Source organism: Brachionichthys hirsutus, chromosome 3, assembly GCF_040956055.1.
Source record: "Brachionichthys hirsutus isolate HB-005 chromosome 3, CSIRO-AGI_Bhir_v1, whole genome shotgun sequence".
NCBI classification, from domain to species: Eukaryota; Metazoa; Chordata; class Actinopteri; order Lophiiformes; family Brachionichthyidae; genus Brachionichthys; species Brachionichthys hirsutus.
This window is the reverse complement of record NC_090899.1, coordinates 8,202,001-8,213,123: the sequence shown is the minus strand read 5'-3', so window position 1 is coordinate 8,213,123 and position 11,123 is coordinate 8,202,001. Positions and strand designations below refer to the sequence as shown.

At 43.1% G+C, this 11,123-nt stretch overlaps 1 protein-coding gene across 1 annotated transcript in view; it reads right to left on the bottom strand.

The window, feature by feature from the left end:
- Positions 1–489: 489 nt before the first annotated feature.
- The window catches only part of aplp1 (amyloid beta (A4) precursor-like protein 1), a 25,439-nt gene continuing 14,805 nt past the window's right edge, over positions 490–11,123 (bottom strand). Inside the window, exons 2-17 of the mRNA XM_068756091.1 lie at positions 10,853–11,032; positions 9,729–9,858; positions 8,013–8,125; positions 7,302–7,483; positions 6,907–7,217; positions 6,008–6,135; positions 5,071–5,145; positions 4,798–4,956; positions 4,534–4,662; positions 4,206–4,305; positions 3,942–4,109; positions 3,814–3,834; positions 3,662–3,720; positions 3,471–3,536; positions 3,240–3,383; positions 490–3,014 (exon numbers count right to left, since the gene is read on the bottom strand). Coding sequence (XP_068612192.1) covers positions 2,916–3,014; positions 3,240–3,383; positions 3,471–3,536; positions 3,662–3,720; positions 3,814–3,834; positions 3,942–4,109; positions 4,206–4,305; positions 4,534–4,662; positions 4,798–4,956; positions 5,071–5,145; positions 6,008–6,135; positions 6,907–7,217; positions 7,302–7,483; positions 8,013–8,125; positions 9,729–9,858; positions 10,853–11,032 — 2,064 coding nt within the window. The 3' untranslated portion in view covers positions 490–2,915. The remainder of the gene's footprint in view (positions 3,015–3,239; positions 3,384–3,470; positions 3,537–3,661; positions 3,721–3,813; positions 3,835–3,941; positions 4,110–4,205; positions 4,306–4,533; positions 4,663–4,797; positions 4,957–5,070; positions 5,146–6,007; positions 6,136–6,906; positions 7,218–7,301; positions 7,484–8,012; positions 8,126–9,728; positions 9,859–10,852; positions 11,033–11,123) is intronic.

Below are 11,123 nucleotides of genomic sequence, written 5' to 3'. Positions count from 1 at the left end.
CCAATGACAAACTGTCACTGTACAGCCACAGAGCCTTTTCAGAGTAATCTGGGGAAGGTCCTACCCGTCAGTGTTGTGGTTGGGAAGAAGAGAACCTCTGCAGGGCCACTTCTTTGTAAATTGTGGGTGAAGGAAGTGTGAGGCCTTCCCACGCCGGTGACTGTCAGCTAAATCGGTGCTTGGAAAATGTGTCAACACATCTGATCAGTTTGTGCATATGCTCTAAATATGTTTAATGCTTTAAATTGCTCAACCGTTTTTCCTTTGCTCAGAGGTGTAAGCCACAAACGTTGTAGCTGAAGTTGCTGTGAGTTTCTTTACTTATTTACAAGATGATTTTCCCCCTCTTGAATGTCTCTTTTACATCATTGGTTCCATCCACAGGTTATGTGTTACGGTCAGATCTAAGCCGCTTGTGTTGCTCTCTAACCCGTCAGTCTATCTGCATAGAAGTGAGTCAATGAGCACAGACACAGCAGCTCATGGGCCATTTACTTTATTTATCAGCTCGACCAGGTTCAGTTTCTCAGATTGCACATACAGATTCAAACTTTTTTCTTTTGCCAAATTGTAACATCTTTTTAGTTATTTCTGGAGCATGTCTTTGGTTAAAGGTCTGAATGAAAATGGATAGCAGATCGCTCAACGATTCAATCAACGCTCCTACAATCTGTGCAGCGTAACTGAAATCTGCCATTTAGTATCGATGCTCAAGCTTTAGCAACCTGTACACAAATTGAGTCATTTCCTTCTACTTGTGCTTAGTGAGACTCCTTGTCAATTAGACTGTGGCCATATGTCCAAAAACGATTTTACATTTCTGAACGGGACAAACTTGTTTTCTCACAAGAGCCTCTAGAATTAACATTTTAGGTGAACACATGACCCGAGCAGCACAGTGCACTTGTCACTGTGCTGCTGTCTGATTATTACATAGAAATAAAAAATACAGAATAATTACATCCAAAACACAGCATTGTAAAAGGCAATAATGCAGCAATTAAAATCTCAATAACATTGTCTATATTTTGTCAGGAATTAAGGGACAGACCAACAGAGAAGTCTAGAATTTGACAGAGGACATACGTACAAATGTGATTGGAGTAACTACAGTGTACACCGCTCTAAGTCTGCTAAATGCTGGTAGGAAACCTTCAGTGGTTTGGGAAACACAGGCAAGCTTATTCTCATCTATGGTTTCAGTAGTATCATAACAAGATCAACTGACTTAAATTGTGAACATACAACATTTTTCATTCACTAACTAAGCTGTACAAAGTATACAATGGCTATGACTTCTCTTCACCCGTCATAACACGACCGCAACCTGCAATGAACCTGCCTATCAAGAGGAACTGAAGATTAATGCAAATCAAAGGTTCGGCTTATTACAAAGCGAAAAATATCAAATAAAAAAAGGTTTTAAGAGGAAATTTCCACCAGTAAGAAATGAATAAAATATGAACAGATTTTTGTATGGATTATTTATAGTATAGCCAATGAAAAAAGCAACGCCCCGCATCGTGACAATGGTCTGATAGATTTAAATGGGGGAATGGAAATCAACCTTGACACACAAAGCAACTGAGAGCCATAAAAAGGGGCAATCCCTTTTTTTTGTTTCCCTACACGTGGTAATATGTTGATCTTAAATATGACAAACCACGAGTCATTCAGTGAAAAACTATTCAGGAAGAGAGTAACTCAACTCCAGCATCTTTAATGTTCTATTATTCCATGTTCTTGAGTCCAAATTTGTCCGACTGGCAGATTTAAAGACATACAGCATGTTTTGATGCTAATATGACAGCGTGCCACGTCTCAGCTTTAAGCTCCTCTGCACCCGCTAAATGTGAAAATGAAAATGGCGGCACAGGACATGATGAAAAGGGCATCAGGCATGTAGTGTGTCTGTTGGATGTATTCACTACTCGCTCTACTAGTGGGATGCTGCCTTACTGAAAGGAGGATGGAACCTCAGCGTCTTACCTTAAATACATTCAGAAAGAAGTTACTGTGTCGTCGTCTTGTGCTGGTTTTTACAACAGTCCGTTTTCAATCAGCCATGTTAGGAAAATGTTTCTCATTCTCATTAACAGCACAATGTACTATCTCATGTAATATTCCATTACACCGATGCAAATGAATCATAGAAATGTCTACGTATAGTCGTATATGTCTTCCTTACCTTATTTACAGTGCCCATTTTGAACGGCGTCGTTTCGGACTTTTCAAAAGCAATGACAGGAACAACACAAATAGTCACAGCAGCGTCATCGCACACCAAGTTGTCATGCTTTCATTGAAAAATAATGAACGTCTGATTATTCTGTTATACAGCTCATTAGGTAGCAGTAGAAATCAAATAAATAAATTCACTGACGAAGTAGCAAAGTGGAATATTTGGTATATTTGGGCAAACAATTTGTTTCTCGGAGTCAAAAACGTGATTTCTTTCTTGCACCGCCTGCACCCAGTAGCTCAGCCTTTGAGCTTAGATGTGTCACACATTCGATGCAAACTCTGCCTCCTTTACTCTTTATATTACAGGTGTTGTCCAATATTACAGTGGCTGTTAGAGGTAAATTTAGGTATTTAGTATTTGAACCACTGAATGGGGTTTAAAGTGAGAATTTACACCATAATTGAACTATAGGCTGTTACATTCATCTACACAGATACATTATATCTAACTGTGGTACATTTTCAACAAGGAGACTACCACTGAAAAATAAATACTATAAAGCATTATTCACCATTCAGTTTGAGCTTTTAGTAAAGGGCAATAGGTCAAGTCATGCCACAAATCTGTCAAAAGAAAAAGTGTAGCTGGGACACAACTGTAAGGAAGAATGGGGGGGGGGGGGACACACAAAACAAGTGGTCAGGCATGACTTGTCGATGGCCCCGAAACCTCAGTTCATCTGCTCAAAGAATTTGTAGGTTGGGTTTTCATAGCCATGGTTTTGCATTTTGTTGAGCTGTCGTTCTTCTGGCGTCAACATGGGGTCGACCTGCTATGAGAAACGACAGTTTCAATTATTAACGACAAAAGATGAAGCCATAATGACACCCCCCCCCAAAAAAAACAAAAAACAAAACGTTTGTCTATTAGATATGGAATGCGGAGTATGACATTTTAAGAAATACAGATATTACTATGGTGGTAGAAAGCGGCAGTATTTTAAAAGTGGAACGTTAATATAGCACGTGAGATAAAGGCCCGTCTGGGATCGCACCTCTACGATGCCGTGACTGATGGTGCCGTACGGCTTCCTGCGCACCAGCAGCAGGCTGATGACCATCACCATGGCAATTGCCACGGCCACCACCAGCAAACCCACCATGGCGCCTCGGTTAAACGTCTCCAGGGCATCAGGTTGCTATGGGCAGAAAGGAGCAGTGAAAATGAGAAAACAAACAAGCGAAGAAAAGATCAGAGGAATTGGAATTAATGCTACATCGTTTACCAATTCATCTCTCTCAATCTCCGGAGGCTTGTTAACCACCTGCTTGAGCTCCACGGAGGTGTTGATCTAGAGAGGTACGGGGAGCCAGAAAGAACACCCAGAGAAATGAAACAGACAATATACACACGCGGAGCTCATGTTCCTGTTTGTAAGCCCACTGAGGATTGAACTAGGAGTCTGAAATGTTTTACCTTCTCCTCATATTCGTAAGTGGGACCTCTCTCAGATGTAGTATAATCATAGTCGTCAACTGAAGACGAATAATGAAACGGAATCAAGTACTGGACTGGAAGCAAATGTAAGCAATATAACAATCATTGTGAACGCTGACGTGCAAGCTCACCTTTCTTATTGGGCTGCAGCTCTTCAGGCGGAAAAGGAGCAGACAGGTTTCATTAACGACAGCAGAGAGCAGCGATGCGTCATGTTCTCCATCACGCACAGCGTCTAGGACGGACTTGAGTTACGTACCAATACGGGGAGGATAGGGCCTGTTCTGAAATTCTCTTTCCTCTTCCTCTTCATCATCCTTTTCCTCCTCGCTCTCCGCTGGCAGGAGCTCCTCGGTGGTGCGGGTCTCAGAGAAGGAGGTGGTCATGAGCTCACTGATATCTCCTCTTTCTGCTTTGACTAGCTCCTCTACAGGTGATGGAAAGCAGGATAAAATAAAAATAAATACAAATCAGTTGTCTGTGAAGAACGGATTAAAGGATAGGTAATAGCAGCTTGGCTTACGGATGTCATCGTGCAGCTCCTCGGCCAAAGAGGGATCTTTGTACAGCAGCGCGAGGCTCTGGTTCATCCGCTCCTCAATGACGTGAAGATGCGTGTAGACCTGCACATTTCATCACATTGTAATTCATTCACATGTCCAAAGATGCCTTAGAAGTATAATGAAAACAAAGCTGTTAGTTGGATAAACTCTGTTCTGCATGAGTTCATTTACATGTGGTGCGCATTAACTCTGTTCCATCTGTTTCTTTGGTCGGCAGCATCTCGAATGCGTCAGCGTGTGCAAAACGCGTTTCAGAGGCAAGTATCTCAGACTATTTCAGACACACACCTGGAATTTCATCTGCTCAGCCTTCTGGGGGTCGACAGCGACAATATGCTGATAGTGTCTGAGTGTGTGTCTGCGGTCCTTCTGCTCTGCTGCCATGTACCGCTTCAGAGCCTGCAGCACACGCTCAGGCTGGAAGACACACAGATGAAAGTCTCAGCCAATCACAGAGGAAGACTCTCAAGCCCAGCTGTGTAAGTTGCGAGGTAGACCCGACTTTTTAATACTGTGTTTCTCCTCTCTTCTGCACAAAATGGATGGACTTGCCTGAGGGGGATCGGACTGCACAGCGGTCAGGTAGTTCTCCAGGGCCAGACGGCGGTTGTTGTTCAGTATGGCTTCCACCCTGGCAAGATGAGTCTCCACCAGCCTCTGCCTTTCTCCAGCGACCTGCTCCTCCAGTGTTTGAAGCACAGACTGGAAGTGCTGGAAGGGTGAGGAAGAGGAAACGTGTGAGTAAATCTGGTGCTACAAAGCAGAAGAGAGTTGAATCAATAGATGAATCAAGGTAATAGAGCAGGGTGACTAATGTCTGCTCACCTCATTTAAGGCCTGTCGCTCTGACTTAGGCAGATTCTGGGATTGGTTGTCTGCCTCTGCCCATTCCTTCATGATCTGAGGGATATATGATAGTGTGATGGCACAACAAGCAATGACAGCGCTCAAAAAGGGGCGTCCACAATGTTCAATTCGTATAGCTGGAGACTGTGAAAATAGTTCAATGTGAGGAAAAGACAGGAGGCGGAGCTAGAAGTGGAGGAGATGAAGATGCTGAGGTTCTCCTTGGGAGTGACCAGGTTGGATAGGATTAGAAATGAGACAATAAGAGGGACAGTGAAGGTTAGACGTTTTGGAGATAATGTCAGAGACCAGACTCCGATAGTTTGGACATGTCCAGAGGAGAGACAGGGACTATATCGGTAGAAGGATGCTGAGGATGGAGCTGCCAGGGAACAGGGCTAGAGGTCGACCCAGGAGGAGATACATGGACGTAGTGAGGGAGGACATGAGAGTGGCTGGTGTTGGGGAGGGCGATGCAAAGGACAGGGTGAAGTGGAGAAGGTTGATTTGCTGTGGGGACTCCTCACGGGACAAGCCGAAAGTACAGTAGTAGTATCTGACTCTGAAACTAAATGTACATACAGCCCCTCTAAATGTCACTAATTAACACATTATAACTGCATAAAATGTAAAATGAGGATTTCATACTGGGAATGTTTGCCAACTTTGTGTATACTGTAGTTTCTTTTCCTTTAGATACTTATTACAGAAAAGCAGACTGTAACTGTGCACATAGAAATGATCCCCGTTGAAACTGTTGAGCAAGAATGCTTGATATAATTCAAAAACAAGCAAAGCAGCTCTGGTAGTTCTGAGAATTAAATGAAGGAGTTTAATCTCAGGCTAATAAATTAACTGTGCAAAGTCTGACCCACCTGAACCGAAATCAACTTGTCTGCAGTCGGTTAAAAATTACCTCATTGATGCGCTTCATTCTGCGCTCCTCCAGATCCGTTTTGGCACGGAGGAAGTTTGCATGCTCTGTGTCGTCCACTGGCTTTTCAAAATATACATCAACCCCGTCTGTGGGCCGAGCGGTGGCCACTAAATGAGCCAGGCAGAGAGCAGACGTTATTATGGTCACAGAGATGGTAATAGCAAGAGAACAATCTTCTTGAAATGTAAAAGCCCTGGCCCTGGCACAAAAACATCTCAGGGTGAGGCATGAAGTCGTAGCAAGAAAGAAAGAAGCTAATTTTATACTACACTTGTGAGAACGGAAGGAATCAAACAAGCAACAATGAAAAATGAAGTCTTTGTCATCGAGGGTGGAAAATGATAATTATTCATGACCATTCTCTTGACCAGGCAAAGCTTTACCATTTTGTGCAAAATAAAGAATTAATAAAGAATATAAACAGACATTCAATTAAAAATTATTTCAAGGTGGTGGTGCTATCAATTCTCATTTTAATAGTAGCTTCTCTTTCCAGAAAGACTTGAGTTTCAAGTTCAAACTACGGTACTTTCTTGTGACGGGTATTAAAACATTAATGACACATTTCAGATCATACATATATATTTTATATTTGTGCCTTAAATTCTGCTGCGGCCTGGACCTCCCTGTGGGTGTGGAGGAATTCACCAGAGAACACAATGCTTTTCTATATTTAGAAAGAAACGTGTGTGTGCATGTCAGAGACTTTCAAATAACACACACATGCTTGGGTGAATGCAAACCAGTTTTACCTCATTTGCGTTGAGATAGATAGATAGAAAAAAGTGCGAAACTTCAGGAGCTGGGCACGGAACACTACAGACTAAGACTTCTGACACTGAACGAAAGGACAAGCAGAAAGGAGGAGAGACACTCACAGCTGTCTCCCTTAACCAGAGGAGTAGAGGTGGTTGGCTTGTGGCTTTTCTCATAGTAGAAGGAGTCCAGATAGTCTGATGTCTGGTAGGGACCCGAGTTGATGGGGTATTCATACTCATCTGGATCTTTCACAGCTATTGCCTCCTCTTCCTCCTCTTCCTCCTCTTCTTCCACCTCCTCTTCGTCAACTTCCTCTTCTTCATCGTCATCCTCTTCTTCCTCCGCCACTTCTTCCTCCTCCTCTTCCATATCAGCCTCATCCACGTCGGTGTCAGGTGTGGGGCTTGGCGTGGGGGCTGTCGCTTTGGTGCTGAAGGAGAGGAAACGCTCGTTACCGGTACTCTTCATCTGTCACCCTCCACCATCTGCATGTTTCCAAGCCGAATCGTCTTACAGAGAGTCGAGCTTCCCACTGGTTTCTGATGCGAGTATCTGAGGGTCTCTTTCCTCCATCTCTCCTTTACCGTTAGAGCTCACTCGGCCTGGGCAGCAAACATACTCAACCCCCCGGAAGTGGTCCCCACACGGCAACAGCATCCCGTAGCTGTGGAGCTCCAGGTTATCTGCAGCACATTCCTGAGAGGGAATTAGAGCCACAAAGGTTACGCTTACACAACAAAGGGAGTGCACGACACTCATCTTTATTGATTAACGTTAAATCACAATAGCGATCAAGGGAGGGGCACAGCGGAACTACTCGAGGGAAGCCTTGTGGAATTTTCCTTGTTCGGATGTTGGATCGAACACAAGAGATGGCTTCCGGAACTCAGCGCCGACTTCCTCACCAACTTGTACCTGAACTGTTTTTATGAAATGTTTAAACCTCTCAAATGTTCTCTTTATTGCACGCACTTCTAACAGAGATAAAAGAAAGGAAGACAGTTAAGAAAATGCCTAATTTCATATTTCTATTTAACAATTTGGAAGAAATGCAGTCAATTTGTCTTATAATCAGACATAATTCTGAATTCCTCTGTAAAATACACCTCAAGAAGGCCTATGAATACAGGCCGACTACAAACAATGTTTTAAATATGCGCTGGAAGGTTCCGTGTCTGTGTTCTACCCTTTTAAACACCAAAATATATCTGCCCCCCCCCCTCACCTTCTTAGCAATGTTGTGCCAGTACACGTAACTCTTGCAAGCATCCATCTGCTCTTGGTGGAGGAAACGGCATCGATCGGGCACCAGCAGGGCCTCGCTCACGTACTCGCCCTCTGCAGCACGAACGAAGAAAAGTCAACGTGAAATAACTTCCAATGGACAAAAAAAATGGAGATCTAGAACTCAGAAAGTCAGTGCTGTATTTAAACCTGCAGCCTCAATTGTAAATGTAAAACCTGTGAATTAAATCTGCACACGACACAGAGAACACGACACAGTATTTCAACAGACCAGTCAGACCGGGGGGCACACAGGTAGGAGAACTGTGTAAGCACTTCAACAGCAGTCAAAGGTATTAAGTAAAAAGGTTCTTCGTTCAAAGTAAGAATAAAACATTGATTGCAGAGGTAGAAAAAAAAAGGAGACTGTTTTGCTTTACACAACAGAATTAATTAAAATTGTGTCATACGCAACATTTTATATTAAGTTTAAGCCTGTTCATCCGGAACCAGCGACATCACGTTGTTAATGCATAAAGGAGGGGGTCCAACCCGGCAATAGGCAGTACCCTCTGGTGGCACGGAGCACACATGGCCTCGCTTTAAAGCCAACGTCGAGGCGCTTAATGTTTCTGTTCAACGACACATCCTGCTGCGTTTCAGTGCCTCCGATTCAATTAGGAAACATATTCCTAAAGGAAGTGTTTGTGGTTACAAAGAATGACTATCAATTAAAAGTCATGAAATCTTACCGCAATGTCAACTTTTGAAAGATGAATGCGCCTCATGCAATAAAAGGAAAATTAATATTCCACCATCTTGGGAAATATACTTGTTGGATTTTTCTCGAGAGTCGCGTAAAAGATTGATACACCGACACAGACGGGATATTTCATTTTATTATTTGCTTATTTTCCCCTAACACTGAATGCAACAGTAGTGATTTATTCTTTTTATTTTATTTGTTTTTAATGAATAATGCTCGTTGGCTGATTTTCTTACCTTTTGAAGAGCGGTTGCCTAGCTGCTTCTCTAAAAGCTAACGGCCTGCTCGCTCCTAAAGCCGAGTGTTTAAAGGAAAACACCGGGAGCTGAATCAATCTCACAGCAAGAAAGTGAATAGGATTATATAAATATCATCCCTTATCGCTCCACCCGCATTTCCTAAAATGAATGTGCAGTAAATCTAAAACCCGCCAAACAAAACAGTATTATGAGGTACTTTCCATGCAAGAATTATAAGCCCAGGTAAACTTGGTAGTGTAATTATCTCATGACACTAATGACCTCATGAAGCCAACACAAGAGGTGTAGTGGGTAGCGCTGTCGCCTCACAGCCAGAAGGTACTGGGCTTGAATCTTATCTGTGTGGAGTTAGTTTTTGCTGCTACTGATTCATCTTGATGCTGCTGTTTTGTGCTTTCTTAACTTATTAATTTTAACCAAGAAAGTTTGTGAATCTTTTCACTGAAAATGGTGAATAAACTGATCCTGAATTCTGATTCGGTATATTCTCCCCGTGTCTGCGTGGGTTTCCTCCCATCTCCAAAAACACGCAACTTAGGTTAATTGATCACTCAAATTTGTCCGTAGTATGTGAGTGTGCGCGCATGCGCTGGCGACGCATTCAGCATGCACGCTGACTCGGGCTCCAGCGAATCTCGTGACCTGCAAAGTGGAAAAGTGGCAAGAAAATGGATGGATGGTTTGTTCTTACCTAGACAGCGGTAGGGCAGGACTATGAAGGGGTGTGTCTGGCAGCGGCCCCAGCCTTTCTTACACCAAGCGTAGATGGTGACGGGGGTTTTTGACTCCTCTATATGGGAGATCTGAAGTGTTGGGTACATCTGGACGTACAAGTTCATGCAGAAATGAGGGAAACACAGAAAACAGATAGATGCATGGATAGAACAAAGAGGATTAAAGACGAGAGGAGCAGAGGACAGGGCAGATTTGATCAGAAAAGAGATGCAGTGATTAATTGGGAGGAGTAGAATAAAAGGAGCAAGACCAGGGAAGAAGAGGCTGGAGGAGACTAACAAGGGAAAGAGTCATGCAATATATTCTCTGACTATGGAAACAAATACGTACAAGACCTTTTTCTGAAGCCACGCGTGACAAGCGCTTTCATTCACTTCAATGAACGTTTCATATCTGACTAAGTTAATTTCCTCGAGGGAGCCTTCTAAAGGGATGAATAAAGTTCTCTCTATCTTTATCTTAATTTAAAGTCTAGGCCAATAATTCACAAACACTTAATACGGTCGGTTAGAGAGAGAAATGTTGCTTGGCCAGAATCTGAATGCTTTCATTACAAATGGCAAAAAAAGGAAAACGAAGGGAGGAATTTGTGTAAAAGCAATCACAGATTCACTACTGTAATCTTATTACAGTCCGCTGAGGCTCGTGGCTGCAGCGTACGTCACTGCTACGCCTACTTTGGCCTCCAGGTGGCACTTGGTTGCCTTTGAGTCAGATAAACATTTCTGGAGGAGAGCTATTGTGTACCATTGATTACCTTACAGTAAATGGTAATATGTAAGTACACATAATAGAAAACAAGAGGGGGGTAAAGTGGATGGTGGCCAAAATGAAATAATAAAATATTCCAACAGGCCACCATCTCTTCACTACATAAATGTCTAGACTCATAGAACGGGAGTTAAACACACCAAATGTGAGAGAAAACATTTCAAATTTTACTTGTTTTATAATTTAGTCATGACAATATTTCAAACCCAGCTCAGGAATACTCTGCAGCTGATTATTGTGGCAATACTGTTGTAATGACCCACAGTGGTATTCCTATTTACGGTACATCCCAAAGGTTCAGGACCCTACCTCCTGACAGTGGGACAGGATTTCACTGGGCTCTTTGAAGCAGCCTTGTCGGCCCTGAGGATCCGGCTGCCACTGGCCAGTCTGTAGGTCCATGTGCAGGAGCTGACGGCCACAGAACATGGCAATCTGCGGTTCTGCCACCTGGATGCCGGGTCCATTCACCTCGGTCATGGACAGGGCCTGCAGCATTAAGGGAAGGGGGGGACAGGAGAATTGAGAATGTGAATACAAATTGTTGCAGCTTATAATGTTGGTATGAAGCTCATCCTGG